This window comes from Monodelphis domestica, chromosome X (assembly GCF_027887165.1).
Source record: "Monodelphis domestica isolate mMonDom1 chromosome X, mMonDom1.pri, whole genome shotgun sequence".
Classification (NCBI taxonomy): domain Eukaryota; kingdom Metazoa; phylum Chordata; class Mammalia; order Didelphimorphia; family Didelphidae; genus Monodelphis; species Monodelphis domestica.
Window position 1 is genome coordinate 50398199 of NC_077235.1, and position 20777 is coordinate 50418975.

At 41.9% G+C, this 20777-nt stretch overlaps 1 protein-coding gene across 1 annotated transcript in view; it reads left to right on the top strand.

The window, feature by feature from the left end:
• Positions 1 to 10172, top strand: part of GPC4 (glypican 4) — a 136638-nt gene extending 126466 nt beyond the window's left edge. The window contains exons 5-9 of the mRNA XM_007507203.3: positions 3950 to 4080; positions 4188 to 4337; positions 6075 to 6211; positions 7536 to 7711; positions 7799 to 10172. Of these exons, the coding sequence (XP_007507265.1) occupies positions 3950 to 4080; positions 4188 to 4337; positions 6075 to 6211; positions 7536 to 7711; positions 7799 to 8010 (806 nt within the window). The 3' untranslated portion in view covers positions 8011 to 10172. The remainder of the gene's footprint in view (positions 1 to 3949; positions 4081 to 4187; positions 4338 to 6074; positions 6212 to 7535; positions 7712 to 7798) is intronic.
• Positions 10173 to 20777: the final 10605 nt, after the last annotated feature.

The window sequence follows — 20777 nt, forward strand, 5'->3', positions numbered from 1 at the left end:
TCCTACTCTCCAGCTTCTCTTTCTTTACAAGTTATTATTTGGCTGTTAATGGATGGTCAAGAGCCAGTTTTCGTCTAATTTAAAGTGGATTGTGGGGTTAAGTTGGGAAACAGCCTTTTGTTCTGCCACTCAGACAGGAGGCCGAAGAAGATGGGGGTTTCTGATGATTAGAGGCACCGTGCAAAGAAAACCACTTTCCTTCCTGAGAAAGATGCATGTCTGTGCTGCTGTCAAGGCAAAACTTTTTTGCTCTACTAAAAGGCCTGTGAAGCTCTAGAGCAGATTATCAACCCTCCAGACTCAGAAGGATAAATGAATAGAAAAGACCTGGCAGAAATCCCCTGTGCCCCCCTGAACAGCAGGCCGGGGAAGCCTATGGCCTTCTATTCTTTCTAGGAATTATGCTGTTAAATGCATAAAATAACATGCATAGAATTATGAAGGAAACCAATTAAGTTGAATTAAAGATGTATTTTTTTGCTTTCTAAGTTCCATGGAATAATAAACCTTCAGTTAAGAACCCCAGGGCTAGAGCTTCCCTTACGAAATTCCCCTGACACCCCCCCCCCCACCCATGGACAAGCAGATTAGGGACTTGTCCTAGCCTCAGACTTTTTCCATAGGAAATCCATCCCCTCAAACAATAATGAGAACACTCTCATTCTAGCTCACATTCTCTTCTAGCACCTGAAGGTTTGCAAAGCACTTTAGAGAACTTAGCTCCTTGCACCCATGAAGGAGGTGCTGTTTGTTTGTTTCATTGGCTTATGGTCACCCAGCCATTTTACAGATGAGAAGACTGAGGCTCAGAGAGGTTGCCTGGAGGAGACTGAGAAGTTAAGTGACTTGCCTCAGGTTACAGCATGTGTGAGAGAGAGCAAGACACAGATGGACAGACAGGCCAGGTCTTTGCAGTTTTTATTTGAAGACCTCTTGTGGAGGGGTACCCGCTGTCTCCCTAGGCAGCCCTTTTCTCTTTTGGACAGCTCCATCAGATAGGAAGCGTTTGCTGACCACAAACCTGGATTTACTTTTTGTATGTCTTTAACTCAAGAGTTCCCAATTCTGCCCTTTGGGCCAAGCAGAACAAGGCTACGGCTAAGGCCACCACTACTGCCCCTTTTGGGGACCAAAGAGAAACTACAAAGTACTTACAACTTCAAAATAGAGTCAGACTGGCACAGTAGAAAGAGCATTGGCCATGGAGGATCAGGATCTGGGTCTGAATGCCAGCTCTGCTGGAATCTGAACAGATCTGACCCTGAGCCAATTACTTTGGGCCTTGCTTTTCTCTGTCAAATTAAGGGCTTGGATTCAGGACTTCCAGCTGAACCAGCATGGGACAGTGGTAAGAGCTTGGACTTTTGAAGGCCCAAGATATGGTTTCAAATTCTACTTCTGCCAATTACTGGGTGACCACGGCTTTACAGTTTTCAGTTCCTTATCTAGAAAAAGAAGCGGCTGAATGAACAGGCCTCTAAGGGCTTCCCACCTCCAAATCTATGATTCAATGACCTCGTGATCATTTTGATAAGAGCTCTGTTGGTATACTGGAGTTAAGAAACAACCCAATCCATCTCCCTCTGTGCCCCCCCCCCAAGTCACTCAAGAGAATTGTAAAGTACACCTAGGTGGCAACTTCTTTGTCACCTACTAGAGCTGTGTTAGCCTTACATTGAATTATGGACAGCTTATTAATGTCAAAAGTTGCTGCCAGAGGGAATTTACTGTCAAGATTACTGGCAGGGACACCAGCCAAAAGCTAGCAAGAGGCAGGAGCCAGTCAGATACCCCACAAATAATAATACTTAAGAAAAACCTACAACCCAAATGAGCATTTTTCTCCTTAAAACTTCTCATTCCACTTCTCCTAGCATCCATTTGGCCATATCTGTTGCCCACATTGGTGAGCTGCCATTGATCATCCATGATTAGCCCTCTGAGTATTTTATGGCCAGCTTTGGCAACTCAGCTAGAAGCCAATACATTCTCTCTCTCCCTCTCTCTCCCTCTCTCTCTCCCTCTGTGTGTGTGTCTCTCTCCCTCTCTCCCTCTCCGTGTGTGTGTCTGTCTGTCTGTCTCTCTCTCTCTCTCTGTGTGTGTGTGTCTCTCTCTCCCTCTCTCCCTCTCCGTGTGTGTGTGTGTGTCTGTCTGTCTTTCTTTCTGTCTCTCTCTCTCTCGCCCTCTCTCTCTCCCTCTCTCCCTCTCCGTGTGTGTGTGTGTGTCTGTCTGTCTGTCTCTCTCTCTCCCTCCCCCCCTTCTGTCCAGAGCAGGCTCCTGCATTCCTTAGCTGTGATCCATGCAATGCCATGGCACCGGCAACAACAAAGGCAGCAGCCCCCCTTTGCCCTACATTCCCATGCTCTTGTGTATGGCCTAGCCAGCCCCGAGCTTATAAAGACTCCAAGCAGCCAGAAGAATTGGGGTTTGTTGGTGTTGCTTTTCATAAACACATCAGTGATCAGGGGTTGGGGGGCAGCAGGGGCTCCTTGCCTCTAAGAGAACGAATGAGCACAAAAGGTGATAGAGAGTGGGGCTTCTAGTGGGAATTTTAAAGACATTTTCTACATTTGCCCATCTTGTCTGTTGGGCGTATTTTTCTTGAAAGGTGGTGATGGCCTCTCAGCTCTGCTTGGATCTTTATGGATGGGAAAGCCCCAGTGCTCTGGCAATGATGAACTTGTTCGGGTTCTACTCCACTTGTTTACAAAAGTCACCCTTTGCTGCAAGCACATCAGATGCTTTTTTTCTCTCACAACAAGCAGTCTTTCCCTAGGTTTCGACTGTCACTTGGTGGGATCCCTCAGTAATACCTGTTGAAATTCTCTTCCATTTGTTATCACTCCTTTAAAAAATGCAGTTCCTGGAAACCCACTTCTTCTGACCCTTGAATTCCAGGATAGCTGAAAAGAGCCATCTGGCAGGATGCCACCCATAGGATTTCTTCTAGGTTAGAATTGAAGGGAGTTGATGGGTAGATGTGGTGGTGTGCATATTCCAGGGGCTACTTTTGGATGAGTAAGCAGGTTTCCACTAAAGTCGTGATCTGGAGTACCCAACAAGAAGCATCTAGCATGGTATGCGGGAAGAGGGCTAGAGCTGGGACCGGAGGAACTGGGTTCCAGTTCTAGCTGTACTCTTTGCTGTCTCTCTGACTTAACCTGTCTTGGCTTCAGCATCAACCTATATAAAAAAGATGACTGGACTGGTAACTTTGGAGGTCTCTTCCATCCCTAAACCTTTGATCCCCCATATGAGTTTGGACTGGTCACTTCCCTTCTTTAGACCTCAGTTTCCTTCTCTGTAACATGAAGGGGTTGAACCAGATGACCTCTAGGGAGCCTTTTAACTCTAGAGCTATTATCAGTGATCGATTACATATAAGGGGTATTCATCAGGGAGACAGGGTAGACTGAGGCTATTTTTGGATCAGTCCCTTGGAACATGACATGCACTACATAGCCTTGGATGTTTCTGAGCCTTGCAATTAGAGTGAGATCTTCTGCCTTCAAGGTCCTAACAAGCCCCCCAGAGAATTGTGAGGATCAGCTGCTGTGTCCTACATTGGGGCAAGGCCCCACCGTTTGTCAGTTGTGCAGTCCTCCAGCAAACTCTGAACTCGATGGCGACTGGAAGATGCCCAATCCGTGGGTGGCCGGGATGGGAGAGAACCAAGTGTTCTTTTGGCCATGTCTGTCCTTTAGAGAGGGAGCCGTCTTGAGGAAACATGAGCATTTGGAGAGATGTGATATTCTTATGTGGTACCATGGAAAGAATGTGAAAACATAACCGAACAAAGTGCAGTGTATGAGTACTCCTTTTCCAGAAAAGAGATAGTACTCCTCTAGATGATATGTATGACACACACATATTTTCAAATCTCGGTTGGTGGCCAAAGATCTACATTGCTGTTTTTTTTAATGTCATACTGTGGTCTCTTCCCTGCTAGATGCTATGCTGATGGTAGCCGAGAGACTCGAGGGGCCCTTTAACATTGAGTCAGTCATGGATCCCATTGATGTGAAGATTTCTGATGCAATCATGAACATGCAGGAGAATAGTGTGCAGGTGTCTCAGAAGGTAATGGGGCTGGCCAGGATGGATGTCTGTCTGGTGGGGAGGTTGTTTGCATGTTTCTCAGTAGACTTGTCTCCTCTCCTAACATGACTGTGATCCATCTGATGCAGGCTTTCCAAGGATGTGGACTCCCCAAGGCCACCCCCCCAGCAGGCCGAGCCTCTCGTTCTGTTCCCGAGAGTGGCTTCAGTGCCCGTTTTCGGCCATATAATCCAGAAGAGAGACCAACCACAGCTGCTGGCACAAGCTTGGACAGACTGGTAAGTAGGAGTTTACCTGCTGGCTATTCCATGACGCTGAAAATGGATATGCTTTCCAATAAGTTGGACCTGACCAAATTATTTGTTCAGCAAGTTTAAGAAGCAAGGAGATGTTTGCAAGAAATCGTGCAGGAGTATCAGGGTTGAGGAGGCCACCTCCCTTTGCTATTTTTTTCTCATTTAAAAATTCACAGGGAGGGAACAGCTGGGTGGCTCAGTGGATGGAGAGCCAGGCCTAGAGACGGGAAGTCCTGGGTTCAAATTTGGCCTCAGCCACTTCCTAGCTGTGTGACCCTGGGCAAGTCACTTGACCCCCATTGCCTAGCCCTTACCACTCTTCTGCCTTGGAGCCAATACACAGTATTGACTCCAAAATGGAAAGTGAGGGTTAAAAAAGAAAAAAAAGTCACAGGGCAGGGTCAGCTAGGTGGCAAAGGCCTGAATTCAAATCTGGCCTCGGATCCTTTCTACATATGTGACCCTGGACAAGTCACTTAACTCTTGTTTGCCTAGCCCTTGCCCTTCTGTTAGAGTCATTACCAAGACAGAAAGTAAGGTTTAAAAAACGTCACAGGGGAGACTTTGATGTGGCAGGCCTGTCTTCACATTCCCAGTGTGTTGTGTCAAGAACTCTCAAACCTGACCTTGGGATGAAGTCTCAGATGATCTTCAAATGAGAAGTACAGACTGAGCTATGTATCTCAATGACCTTATCACTAGGCTCTCAGTAGAGCAAATTGGCCCCACCATCAGAAGAGAGAACAAGAATGTGGCCATGGAAAACAATATGCCAAGGCAGGGAAACTCGCCAACGCTACTGAGACCCATGGAGATTTGGGCCCCCAGCCAGGAAAAATCATCTCATAGCTGAATATGCCAAAAAGAACTCCTCTCTCCAACATCCCTCTCCCCAAAATGATTGTCCAGCATTTGCTTAACAACGTCCGGCGAAGAAGGAGCTACCACCACCCAAATAGATCGCTTCTCCTTTGGGCGTTTCTCTTTGTTAAGATTCTCCTTTGGCATCTTCTACCAATTATTCCAAACCGTACTCTCTAGAGCCAAGCCCAACAAATCTAGTCACAATTCTTTGGGAATCCCTGTTCCCTACCCACGGAATCCTCTACCCCCTCCAGTCTTCTGTAGGCTAAAGCATTCTCAGTTCCTTCCACAAAGGCAGCATGGAGTAGTAGATGGAGTACTTGACTTGGTGTCCGAAAGAGAGAAGTTAAAGTTCTACCTAATTTTCTTACTTGTTGTGTGACTCTGGGCAAGTCATTCAACTTCTGTGCCTCAGTTTCTTCATCAGCAAAATGAAGTGGACTGGATTCAGTGACTTCTGAGCACCTTTCCAGCTCTATCTATATTTTTTCCAATAAACTGGTCCATGTGACCACATCCACCAAATAGCAACAAAGTTGAAGCTGGTTACCCTAAAGTCAGCTTGATTATCCCTCAGCAAAAATTCCTTCTTTCCTTTCCTTCCCCCAGTTGATGCTGGCAACCACAGTGTGCTTTATCTGGCCCCTACATGTCCGCGGGAGGGGTGGCTAATGAACGCACTACCACGATAGGTACTCCTCCTCCTGCTAGTTTTCTGATCTTCACCCGGCTTAGAAGCTTTTGAGATTGGATTGGGTTTTCTCTAGGGGTGTTTCCCATGTGCCCCCACTTCCCCCCATGATAGTAGGGGAGAGAAAGGGTGTTGTGATTCACATTAGGGCTTGTTTTCAACAGGTTACAGATGTCAAGGAGAAATTAAAGCAAGCCAAAAAGTTCTGGTCCTCCCTCCCAAGCACCATATGTAATGATGAGAAGATGGCACCTGAACCAATGAGCGAGGATGAGTGCTGGAACGGAAATGCCAAGAGCAGGTTGGGATGGGCAGACACAATGGTGGGAATGGGGGCTTGGAGAGGTTTGGCCAGGGCACATACAGGTAGAAGGACTTGGAAGTGGGCATGATAATGGTTTCCATGTCTCTAGCATTTGGAAGTATATCCAGAGCACTTTCCTCACAATATGACGATGTAGAGGCAGGTACAGCTATCCTAATTTTAGAGATGGGAAAACTGTGGCTCAGGTCAATGAAGCAACTTGCCCACAGTTACACCACTAATAAGTGTTAGTAGCATTCACTAAATGCTGATTGATTGGTGTCTGGATTCAAGATCAAAGGCAGCTAAATTCAATCCAACAGATGTTCATTAAGAAAGACAGAAGGGGCAACTGAGTAGCTCAGTGGATTGAGAGCCAGGCCTAGAGACGGGAGGGCCTGGGTTCAAATCTGGCCTCAGACACTTCCTAGCTGTGTGACCCTGGGCAAGTCACTTAACCCCCATTGCCTAGCCCTTACCGCTCTTCTGCCTTGGAACCAATACACAGTATTGGAAGGGTATTAAAAAAAGAAAAGAAAGACACAGCTATACTCAGGACCCTGAACATAGATGAGAAAGGATGACAAGAAAAGGAATACCATGTTGCTCCTGACCTCAAGGAGCTCACGTTCTAGTTGGGGAGAGGAATAAGATTAAAGGGGAGAGGATGAGAAATTCTAGCAAGGAGGCAATTCTGCCAATTTTGAGAAGCTGATAGAAAGCTCCATGAAGAAGCAGAGCCTGGGCTGGGTATTGAAGGATGATGAGCCTTCAGATGGTGAAGCTATTGCCTATGCAGATGCCTGGAGGGGTCAAGACAAGGTCTGGGAGAAGTGAGCTCTGTTGTGTAGGGTGCAGAGGGGCTACAGAAGGTAGGCACAGTGCTGTAATCAAAGAAACAGAATCAGGAGAGACCTGGGTTTTAATCCCGCCTTCCACATTCACTAGGCTTTTAAACTTTTAAGTCTCCTCTGTAAAATGGGGATAATAATATTTGCACTATCCACTTCATGAGTTTGAAGGGACATGCTTCAGAAAGGAGATAATTGAATTATCTTAAGATAATTAAAGATGATATAAATGTAAATAATCAAATTTCTGCACGCCGGTATAAATAGGCAGATTTATATATATATGTGTGTGTGTGTGTGTGTGTGTGCGCATAATTTTAAAAAATTTTGTTTGAGGGGAGCCGAAAAGTTTTTGAAAGGAAAGACTATCCAGGTACAAGTTGATAGTTATCAATAGGCTTAATTTGACGTGGTTGTATGTTCTCTTATACTTTACTGTTTCTCTCAATTGGGATGGACTTTCTTTTTAGGTATCTCTTAGCAGTGACTGGAAACGGATTAGCTAATCAGGGAAATAATCCAGAGGTTGAAGTTGACATCACTAAGCCGGACATGGTGATCCGTCGCCAAATCATGTCTCTCCAGATAATGACAAGCAAAATGAAGAATGCCTACAATGGGAATGACGTAGACTTCATCGATATCAGTAGGTTGCTTTGGTCATGGGCTCCCAGTGGACACCTTTCCCGGTGAAGGGAATCCCAAATGAACCTGTGTATTTTGTCTCTCCTAGGTGACGAAAGCAGCGGTGAAGGCAGTGGTAGTGGCTGTGAGTATCAGCATTGCCCTTCGGAGTTTGAGTTCAATGTGACTGAGAACGTGGGGAAGACAGTGGTTCATGGTAAAAATGCGGTCGAAAACTCGGCTACTAGTGCCATTTGCTGGTCTTGTGCTGCCCCGGCCCTGTGCCTCTTGTTCTTGGCTATGCAAAGACAATGGAGATAATTCAACCACTTTGAACAACAGACTCTCACTACCCATGCTAAAAGGCACGCCAATTTTCACTTTTGTGCCATCCTAGTGACTTGGCTTTTTAAATTAATGGACAACCATGTACAGTTTTTACTTTTATGGCCATTGGTTTAATTAAAATGGCAACCTGGTTTTTTCATTCACTGTTTTGGGAGGGTGAAAGGAGGACTTCGCCTCGGAGTCAGTCCTGCCCACTCAAGAAGCATTGTTCAACGTGGCTGACAAAGTGTATATACCAAGCTGTAGCTAGCTGTGCGTTTGTTTGAATCACTCTATCGGTTTTTTGTTTTGTTTGTGGGGTCGTTTGCTTCTTTTTTCTTCCCTTTCTTTCCATTTAAGATCTCACTACGTTTCTTAAAAGAAAACCAGGGTCCCCTCTTGGCATGAGGCAAGCCTGCCTTTCGGAAATCGGCATTCGTAGTACAGGGGCAGGGTTTTTTTAGTATATTCAGAATGAAACAAAACAGAAAAACCATCCGGCCAGCAGAAAGATGTTTTACACAGCAACATTTCCATTTAGCCACATTATGGTAGTTGCTTTATCTGGAGAGAAGTGGAAGGTAATTTGTTTTCTATTATACAGTAGAGCCAAATGTGAAGGCATAATTGGCTAGGGAGCCATATGCCCGATTGTATAAAGCATTAATGCCAGGAACAGGTTATATAGACTTCATTTATAGCTGGTTATTGGAAGAGGCTGCTGAGTTCCAGTTTTGCATAAGCTAAGATCTGTGGGCCATTCCTGAAATCTCTTGTAATCAAAGTGAAACTCACCGAAGTTTCCCCATTCCATCTCAATTCAATTCAACAAGCATTTACTAAAAGCACCTACTGTGTGCCAGGTACTGTGCTAGATGCTGGAGCTACAAGGGCAAAAGGGAACCAGCTTCTGCCCTTGAGCTGTTTACAGTAGAATGTGGGCTTGGGGGAGGTAACTATGCAGAGAAGTAAATAACAAATTCATTTTCACATGAGGGTGCCAGCCAGGTAGGAGGAGTAGGGGCAGTTCTCATCACAGTTCTGGTTAGTTCTCCCTCCAGAAGCTTGCGGCATTAAGTATGTTGTCCAGTGTGTTTAAACCTCCGAGGGGTGTTTTGCACCAACATGGACAATGACAGCGCCACATCTGGCCTTGTGGAACCCCTGCTACCACTGTATTTTACAGGAGGGTGTGTGCCTGAGACGGTTAGTAGGGATGGGCTTGCCGTGCACTGGCTCATTCTTTCCCTATTCCCCTCTAGACAAGTAGCATGCATCTTCTTTATGGCTAGCCATGAGAAGGGCAGCCTCTAATCCAGTGTCGGACCAGGGAACGTGGCAAGGCTAGCTAAAGAATTGAGCCCAGAGCCTTGGCCTTGAAGCAGCATGGATTGGGGGCAGCAGCCCGCATTCGTTGGCAAATGCTTGTATGAATTGCATTGAGAGATCATTATTCTCAGAGAGATTACAAGGTGGCTTCTTTGAGGGTTTCCCTCCCCTACGTTGCCCTGGCCCTCTGATGAATAAGCCAGTGGTACGGTACAGCAGCCATATTGCAGCCAACAAATCTGAAACCATTTTAGCATGACCTTAGTGCCTAGTTCCGGAGAATAGGTAGAGCCAATAGACCACACCTCAGAGGTGATCTGCAGTCTTTTGGGCACCTTGGGAAAGACTCTGCTTTCTCTTGGCCCGTCAGTAGAATAATCACAGCCTTGGCTCCAGAAGAATCCCTTCTTTTTATCTCTGAACCAGAGTGAAGGCCAAGTGGCAACTCCTAAGAATATGATAAAAGTCACAGATCATCCCCAAAGGAGTTAGCTAGTCTGTAGCAAGACTCCAAATGACCTGCAAGTCTCTTCCAGTTTTCAAGCCCCATTAGGAACCTCACCAATGCTACAGAATCTAGAATCTAGAAGGAGGTTGGTTGGTCATTGTGCATACCTTTGGTCATGTGAGAATAATTCTCTATTTTTATATTGAAGCGTAATTACTTGATAGCTCAGGGTCAACATTTCATTCACCGTTTTACACTAAATGTCTGCAAAATGGGGAAAATGGAATATTTGGGGCTGTTGTAAACAGAGGCTTAATTTTATTAGATGTAGCCAGTTATTTATTAAAGCATGATGTTAAATAAAATAGGCATATTCCAACTGGTGTGGCTTTTTTCTTTCTTCTATCAAAGAGCGTTGCTTTCATGTAACACTGGAAAGGACATACACAAGTGACATATTTTGGTGCGTTGTGGTTCCGTCAGCATGCCTCCTTCCTCCACCAAGGAATAGCACAACCCTTCCAGCACGGCAGGATTTCCCAGAGCCTGGTGGCTAAGCCATCAAGACCCCACAGCCACCTTTCCATTACAGTGAAGCTTTGGGGGGAGTGGGGTGGGGCCAGTAGGGTTTACGAAGAACTAAGTTGCCTTGTTAGAAAGGAGAAAAGGTGCTAAGACTTTTGTAACGTTCCTGGGCCATGAGGAATTATCTTTTTCTACTTGCCTGCTTTTCCCTTTCAATTAATTTGGTTTATCAAAAGGAGCTAAAAGAGCCTATCCCTAGAGACTTGGTTAGATTGATTTTTAATTCAGACTTTGAACTCTGTTCAGCTGTTCGCTTTCAAGTCACTTTTTGAGCACACCAAGATTGATTTCCAGATGCTCCATTTTTGATGGGTTTTGTTGGCGTTATTGGTTTTTTCTCATTTCTTTGCATTTCTTTCCCCATAATTGGCTGGCTTTGTAACCATTTTCCATTAGGGCTACCCAGAAATCTTTGGCCTTCTCACCAGCTAGAAGACTAGCAACACCAGGGAAAACAGATAAACACGAAGTCTTGAGATTCCAAATGGTCCCTTCCGTTCTGTAGGGGATTAGAAGTCAGCTTGTCCAATTCATTTTACAAGGGAGGAAACTCGGACTCATTCTACACTTGGGTTTTCGAACCTTAGTCATCTAACTCCAAACATGGTATTCTTTCTGCTAAAGCATGTTGACACCCCAAGGCAAGTAGGGTCACACCAAAAGTAGCATCAAGATGCAGAGAGACAGGCAATACAGAAACAACCCTGGAAGCATCTACCATGTATGTGCACGGCACCCCACTGTATGCTAAAGGTTAGTTATAAAGAAGAAGAAAATCTGTCTTGTCTTCCTGAGTTTATGTTCTATTAGAGTAGGCTTTTTCCAAGGACTGTCTGCGGTGTATGAGCTCTTTGTTTATAAAGTTACTTAGTGCATTCCAAAATCTGTGTGTGTGTGTGTGTGTGTACATATTTAACTGAGAGGGAGAGCCAATGTTGCTAAGACTACTGAATATATCCATCTGAAACCAATTCTTCTCATGTTAAAGGTTGGGAGGAGCCTGGAGAAGCTGCATTGATTTGGGAGTTCAATAACATCTGGAGGGACCCGTCCTGACCCTAATTTGACTAGACGCACAAGATCACAGATTTAGATTTGGAAAGGACCGAGAGTCCATCTGGTCCAACTCTCTCATTTTAGTCTTGAAGAAACTGAAGCACAGAGACCTTAAATGACTTGCCCATGGTCCCATAGCAAGCAAATAACAGGTGGGATCCCAACTTCAAATCATCCTGGGCTCTTTTCTCTGTACACTCCTGCCTTTAAATCTCAGAGAAGGAGAACGGAACTCAAGATCTAATTACTTAAGTTTTCAGATTTTAAAATACAGCAAGTTCTTAAAATACTAGATCAGTGTTCCCAAATGGACTTTAACAATAGTTTAGCGAAAAAATGATCATGACTACGATTTGCAAATGGAATCCAAAGGTGATTCGATATGAGGAAAACAATCCATAATAAATTCTATCAAGAGAAAATGATAGTTAAAAGCGAAGATATTTTTAAAATATAAGAACAGAAGCACCCTTCCATAATATGATAGAAAAAGTATGATTTGGATCTAAGAGATATATGTGTATTTCTCACTGAACAAATTTAAACAGGAATTTGTACTCTTGCTCCTCCTATTTATCCTACTTTAAGAAATCTTAGCAGTAAATCACGAAAAAGAAGTCAAAGAAATGAACAGTGAAGAAAAAGTTAAAATATCTCCATTGGCAAACTACATAGTTGTGTACCTAGAAAGCCTCAAACAATCAATTACAAAAGTCATGGCATTAAACCAACAGAATAGTCGGCTCATCTACATTTCTAGGTACTGCCAATAAAGAATCAAAGCAAAACTCTAAATGCCCTTTAGAACAACAACAAATGTTTCCAGTATTTGGAAATTATATAGTCAAGACGTACAAGACTGACACAAAGACAATTTCAAGATGTTTTGACAAAATAAAGAAAAGCTAAATAAATGGAATGATGTCCCCAATGCATAGTTTGGTAAAGAAAATACAATGAAAATGACTATACTTCCCAAACTAACTTACAGAATTAATGCAATACTCATTGGAAATCACTGTGTTATAGAATTAAATAAAATTAAAACATAATTAATATGAAAAAAATAATCGGGCAAGAATGTCAAGAGCTATAAAAAAGGAAATCAGTAGAGAGAGCATCACCAGATAGCAAAGTGGACTAGAAAAGCAATCATTATAAAAACTGTCCAGTATTGGGAAAAGAATAGAAAACTATATCAATGGAATGGAATAGAGAACCCAGAAATAGAACCCAATTAATATAAAAGATGAGTGTTTGATAGACTCACACTGAAAAAATACTAGGGATTGGGGAAAAATCTGGAGAAAATGGATGACAAAAAGAGGAGTTGGATCCCCATCACACTATGCACTGCAGTAAACTAACTAGTTCATACATGCATGAGTGCACACATACACAGATATAACAAAAGGAAGCAAACACAACTTGCAAAGGAGGAATCGCAAACTGTTAACCACAGGAAAAGCAGCTCAAATTCCATAATAATCAGGAAAATGCACATCAAGACCACCTTAAGATCCACTTTGGTAGCTCAAAGGTCAAAATAAGATCATTAAATGCTATAAAGGGGTTGTGGGGGGGAAAGTGTTGTAATGTTGGTAGTGGGCAAACATGTTGGAGAACAATGGTTCACAGTAATTCATTCAATTAGTCCTACCTTCAGACCCGGTAATATCGATTATGTGCTGAGCACCAAGGATGCAAAGAGGGAAAAACCAGACCCTGCCTTCAAGGAGCGCTCTACTCCCCTCCAGCTCTGCCACCTATGAGCCATCCATCTTACCCATTGTGCTCTCCCATGGGCTGCTAGGCAGAGGGGTGGGGGATGTGAAAAATTGTCAGGCACAATGGAGAGGGGAAGGAGACAGCAAGTGTGTCAATAATTGATCACGTTAAAGGCTCAGGGGTTCCCAGCAAGATTTTGCCTCTTGCTTTGTAGGTTTGACCATTAAGGACCTTTGCCGATAAAATCTTTCCTACTCAGCCCATCCGTAAAATAAAAATATATTAAATAAATAGAAATAAATAAAAGAAACCACCAGCTTGTTGAATTAGAGGGTCTTCAGCAGCCATATAGCCCAATTCATTCAAATGCTCAGTGTACCTTTCCAAGCTCTGCTCAGACATCTGAGAGGAAGGGAAACCTACCACCTCCTGAGGTAGCCACTTCCACTTGTGGTAAGCTCTAATTCTTGGTAAGTTTTTCTGGCTTCAAGTCTAAATTTGCTTCTTAACTACTTTTCCACCACTGGTCCTAGTTCTACCCAATGGGGCTAAGTCAGACAAGTTTCATCCCCCAAAGGGATGGCCCTTCAATTATTTCATTGCTCTCATTCTCTCACACTCTTAGTCTTCTTTTTCCCAGAACCAACATGCTCATTTCCTTCAGGTGATTCTCATATGACTCAAGCCCCCTTCACTGACCTCCCTCAACATTCCTCCATGTACAACCATCCCTTATAAATTATGGTACTCAGAACTGACCACAATATGCCAGATAAGGTCCGACAAGAGCAAAGTACATGGATATATAGGAAGACAGATTTCAAGCTGGCGGCATCTCAGAGGTCATCCAATCTCTTCATCAAACATACAAGGAAGCTAAGGCCCACAATGGTTAAGTGATTTGGCCAAGGTTATATGGGGCAACAACTCAAACCTGAGACCTTTGACTAAATTTGGGACTCGTTCCCCTGCACTAGTTCTATCTAGCTCTATGATTTATAAAGCCATTCGGTGCCATAATAAACAAACTATCAAAGAAGTACTTTATAGAACTAGACAAAATAGTAACCAAATTCATCTGGAAGAACAAAAGGAAGAACAAAAACATCAAGGGAATTAGTGAAAAAATGTGAAGGAAGACAGCATAGCAGTTTCATATTTTAAACTATATTACGAAGTGGATAATCATGAAAATGATTTGGTACTAGCTAAGAAATAGGGGTTTGCAATACACCGTAATAAATGACCATAGTAATCTAGTGTTTGATAAACCAAGATTTGCATAGACCAGTGATGATGAACCTTTAAGAGATGGAATGCTGGGCTCCACCCTCACCCCATCCCCCAGACAGAGTGCTGTGCCCAGCCCGCCCCCAGACCATGTGCCCTGACCCCCTCCACTGAATGCCAGGCATGCCCCGCCCCCTCTTACCCCACACAGGGGAGGGAGAAAGTGCTCTCATTAGGTTGTTGGATGGTGGGATGGATAAAGTGAGGAATGACCTTAGGGAGTGTACAGAGGGGAAGGGGAGTGACCCGAGCACACCACTCCCCTCCAGCTCTGCTGCCTATGAGCCACCCACCTTACCCACTTTATGTTCCCATTGGGCTGCTGAGCAGAGGGGCAGGTGATGTGGAAAAATGTTAGGCATGATATAGAGGGGGAGGGGAGTAGCTTCAGTCAAGTCCCTCTGCCTTTCTAGTAATGAACTCTGAGGTGGGGAGAGGTGGCCACATGCCCACAGAGAGGTCTCTGTGTGCCATCTTTGGCACCCATGCCATAGGTTCACCATCACTGGTATAGACCAATATTTTATACCCTAAGATCAAAATGGATACATGATCTAGACTCAAAAGGAGGTACTATAAGTAAGTTAGAACAGGGAACATACTACTTTTCAGATTATGGATAGGAGAGGAATTTATGAGTCGACAAGATGAAGACACTGTAAAATGTAAAATGGATAACTGAAAACATTAAATTGAAAAGATTTTGTACAAATAAAATAAACACTGCCAAGATCAGAAGGAAAGCAGAAAATTAGGGAAAACATTTTCTTAGAGAGCCTCTCAGAGAGCAGTCTTACATCTAAACTATATAGTGAACTTTGTCAAATTTACAAGAATAAGAGCCATCCCCCAATTGATAAATGGGCAAAAGATATGAGCAGACAATTTTCAGAGGAAGAAATCAAAGCCACATGTATGTGTGTGTATGAAAAATGTTCCAGATCACTACCAGTTAGAGAAATGCAACCCCCCAAAAATCTGAGATATCACCTTATACCTACCAGACTAGCTAAAATGACAAAAGGGCACTGACAAATGTTGAGGGGTGTGTGGAAAAATGGGGATACTAATGCATTGTTGGTGGATATGTAAACTGATTCAAACATTTTGGAGAGCAATTTGGAATCACCCGGAGAATTATAAAACTGTCTATATCCTTAGACCCACTGTCTATTTCCCACAGAGATTAGGGAAAGAGGAAAATAATCCATATGTCCCAAAAGTATTTGTAGCAGCTCACTTGGTAGTGGCAAAGAATTAGAAATTTAGAGAATTCCTATCAATTAGAGAATGGCTGAATAAACTGTGGTATATGATTGTGATGTAATACTAATGAGCCATAAGAAATAATAAACTGATTTTTTTAAAACCTGGAAAGAACTATACGAGATAATGAATAGTGAAATGAGTAGTAGAACCAGGAGAACATTATACACAGTCTTATACACAGTCATAAAATTAATACCAGAAGAATAAACCGAGAATGTTACCTTCAGAAAGTGAACAGAAAGATAAAATATGAAAAACAATTTATAAGAACATGTTGGCCTCCATGACTATATCCTATGTGATGCAGGGAGAATAGAGAGAGGTTAGGACACTAGTGGATGTGATCTATTATGTAGATATGAAGAAGAATAACTTAAACACATAGATCTATTCTTTCATTTCTATGCTATCTTCTTTTTCTTTATATATGAAAATGCTTTTGTTTGGCTTTGTAAACATTTAGAATAATAACAAATTTAAATTTAAAAAAAGTAAATACATGCACCACAATTTGTTTGGCTATTCCTTAAATGATAGGCATATACAAATTTTTGCTATTACAAAAACTGCTGCTATGGGTTTTTTGGTGCATATGGAGCTTTTCTGGACACTAGTGACCTTAGGGGAACATGCCTAAATCTAGTATTTCTGGTTCAAAGAGAATGAAAATTTTAGTCATTTTTTTCTTCCATAATTTTTGACAAAAATAAACCCAGTGATCCAAGTTTTGGGGGGAAAGAACTCAACATTAAAAAAATCCTTACCTTCCTTTTTCGAACCAATTAAAAGTATTAGTTCCAAGGCAGAAGAGCAGTAAGGGCTAGGCAATGAGGGTGAAGTGACTTGCTCAGGATCACATGCCTAAGAAGTGTCTGAGGGGGAAGCTGGGTAGCTCAGTGGATTGAGAGCCAGGTTTAGAGACAGGAGGTCCTGGGTTCCAATCTGGCCTCAGACACTTCCCAGCTGTGTAACCCTGGGCAAGTCCCTTGACCCCCATTGCCTAGCCCTTACCACTCTTCTGCCTTGGAGCCAATACACAGTATTGACTCCAAGACGGAAGGTAAGGGTTTAAAAAAAAAAAAAAAGAAGTGTCTGAGGTCGGATTTGAACCCAGAACTCCCCATCCCTAGGCCTGGCTCTCAATTCACTGAGCTACCCAGCTGCCCCTAGAATGCAACATTTGACAAAAATCACTGGGAAAACTGGGAAGCAGTTTAGCAGAAAGTAGGCACAGGCCTACATCTCATGCCATATACCAAGATTAGGTCAAAATGGATAAGTGATGTAGACATAAAAGGTGATCATGTAAATAAGTTAGGGGAGCATGGAAAAATGTACCTGTCAGATCTACTGATAAGGGAAGAGATTATGAACAAGGGAGAGAGAATTGTGAGAAGTAAAATGAGATTATTCTGATTACATGAAACTCAAAAGCTTTTGCAAAAACAAAACTACTGCAGCTGAAATTAGAAGAAAAACAAAAAAGCATGAAAGAATTTTTACAACTAGCATCTCTGATAAAGGTCTCATTTCTCAGGGAACTGAGCCCAATTTTATAAAGAATAAAAGCCATTCCCAGTTGATAAATGGTTAAAGGATATGAATAGTTTTCATAAGAAGAAATCAACACTATCAAAAGTCACATGACAAAATTCTCTAAATCGTTACTGATTAGACAAATGCAAATTACAATGACTCTCACACCTATCTGATGATTGACTAACATGACAGAAAAGGGAAATGCCAAATGCTAGAGGGGAAGTGAAAACATTGAGACACTAATGCACTGTCAGTGGAATTGTGAACCAGTCCAACTATTCTGAAGAACAATTTGAAACTATACTCAAAGGGATATAAAATTGTGCATACCCTTTGACCTAGCAATAGCACAACTAAGTCTGAATCCAAAGAGATTAAAGAAAAGGGGGAAGGACCTATTTGTACAAAAATATTTACAGCAGCTCTTTGTGAAGAACTGGAAATTGAGGAAATGTATAACTGGGGAATGACTGAACAAGTTGGGGTATATGGTTGTGATGGAATACTATTATGCTATAGCATAATAAATAATATAAATATTTAATATATAAATATAAATAAATAATAAACAATAAGTTTCTTATAAGAAATGATCATTTTTTCAGAGAAACCTAGGAAGACAATGAATTGATAAGAATAACTATTAAAAAGAATTATAAGAATTAATGAATTCATATAAAGTAAAGTGAACAGAACCAGGAGAACAGATCTAGAATTGGAAGGGCCTTCCAAGGCCATAGCATCGGATTCCCCCTCCTTTAAAAATGAAGAAATTCAGGCCAAGAGAGATGAAAGAATTTGCCCCAGGTCACACACATAGTATCAGAGGAAGGATATGAACCAAGGTCTTCTGACTCCAGAGTTAGTGTGCTACTTCCTGTACCATCTTGAAGCTGAGAAATGTGTAGTGAGATCCATTTTGCTCCACATTATGCACTCTCTAACCTTTGGCCAAACAGTCTTCATCAGCAGAGCTATGGGAAATGTCTTTCTTTCTGGTTTATCTGCTCTTTCTCTCTAAGCATCTGCCTATAATTCAATCTTTGTTTCATTTTGGAGCCCTATTTCCAGCTTCTTTGGCTGACCTGGGTCTAAAGAAGAAATTTTGCAAGGCTGGATCAAACCCATGGACCTTGATTTCTGTTAGCTAAGTCTAGGGTCAAATGCCCACTGGCTTGGCAGGTGCCATCTCTGAAGAAGCCCATGCTGGGATGAGTGAAGCCAAGATGGTGAAGAAGGTACACAGACCCACCTAAACTCTATCAAATTACCCTCCAAAAACTATGATATAAAGACTCAAAACAAATTCTAGAATAGCATAAACCACAAAAGGTGGAGCGAAACATTTTTTCAGCCCAAAACAACTTAGAAGGCAGGCCAAAAAGATTTACTGCACCAGAGTAGAAGTGGAACACAAGCAACATGCCAAGACAGGTCCCACTGCAGCAACAGGCCTTGGGGGCAGCGGAATCAGCAGCAAAGGTTTCTGGAGCTTTCAGCCACAGACAGTAAGAGAGTGTTGGACAACTGCTCAAGAGCAAATTACAAGGGTCCCTTCACTGGCTCCAGATACAAGACTCTTGTTGCATTGCCAATATGCAGACCCAGGCTGCCTTCCAGGGGCATAGCCTCAGGAACATTAGTATATGCCAGTGAATATATAATCTACATATCTCTATCCATCCATCTTATCTAGCAACATATCTCTATCTATCTATCTATCTATCTATCTATCTATCTATCTATCCATCCATCCACATAAGTATACAGCTACAGGGGACCAGGAGACCCTGGTCACAATTTTGAGGCAGAAAAGAGTGCTTGTGGTTACTCACAGAGCAGAGCACAAACTGGGAGAGTATTAAAAAAATCTCTCCTTATATCATACCACCTTGGAAGAACTGAAAACTTATATTTTTAGCTCTGAAGGTAGAAGCACAAAGAACTTGAAGCTTTGAACTATATACCCTTTGCCACAGGTAAAGAGCCCAACATTAACTTTTTTTAATTACAAAGAAAAAAAAAGGATGAAAAACAACAAAAAAGAAATTCAACATAGGAAATTATTTTGATGACAAGGAAGACCAAAGCACAGAAGAAGACAACAAAGTCAGTACTGCTGCATGTAAAGCCTACAAGAAAAATATGAATCTCTCTCAAGCCCCAAAGGGATTTAAAAAAACAAACAAAGGAGGTAGAAGAAAAACTGGAAAAGAAATGAGAGTGATACAGGAAAATTATGGGAAAAGAATCAACAGGTTGGTAAAGGAGACACAAAAATACTGAAGAAATGAATACTTTAAAAAACAAAACAGGTCAACTGGTAAAAGAGGCAAAAAATCTGATGAAGGGAAGAACTTCTTAAAAAAACAGAATTGGCCATACAGAAAAAGAGGTACAAAAATTCTCTGGGGAAAAGAACTCTTTGCAGAATAGAACTGGCCAAATGGAAAAGGATGTACAAAAGCTCACTTAAGAAAATCATGCTTTAAAAATTAAACTTGGGCAGGTGGAAGCTAATGATTCCATAAAACATCAAGAAAGAAAAAAATAGAAGAAAATGTGAAATATCTCATTGAAAAAAACCATTGACCTGGAAAAATAAATCTAAAGAGATCATTATTTGACTACCTGAAAGCCATGATAAAAAAGAGCTTAGACATCATTTTTCATGGAATTATCAAGGAAAATTGCCCTGATATTCTAGAACCAGAGAGTAAAACAGAAATAGAAAGAACCCACAAATCACTTACTGAGAGATGTCAAAAGGATAATTCTCAGGAATATATTATAGCCAACTTCCAGCACTCCCAGGTCAAGAAGAAAATATTTCAAGCAGTCAAAAAAAGACAATTCAAATTCGATGAAGCCACAGTCAGGATAACACAAGATTCAGTAGTTTCTACATTAAAGAATCAGAAAGCATGGAATATGAAATTCCACAGGGCAAAGGAGCTAGGACTTCAACCAAGAATCACTTATCCAGTAAAAGTGAACATAATCCTTCAGGGAAAAATGGGTATTTAATGAAATAGAAGACATTCAAATATTCCTGATGAAAAGATCAGAGCTGAATGGAAAATGTGACTCTCAAATAGAAGACTCAAGTAAAGGATAAGAAAGTAAACAAACAGAAATGAAAAGATATTCAATATGTTTAAACTGTTTATATACCTACACTAAGGTAGTCTTGTAACTTTTAAGAACTTTATCATTATTAGGGCAGTTAGAAGGCATATACATAAACAGAGGGCAAAGGTGTGAGTTGAATATAAAGGGAAGATATAAAAAACCAAAATTATGGCATGAGAAAGAGGAATGCATTTGGAGGAGAGGGACAGGAAAAATGGAATGGGGTAAATTACTGTACATAAAAGAAGCATGAAACCGCTTTTACAGTGATAGAGATAGAGGAGGTGGGGAGAGTAGCAAGCAGTGAACCTTACTTTCATTGGAATTGGCTCAATGAAGCAAGAACGTATACAATCAACTGCAGATAGAAATCTATGTTACCCTA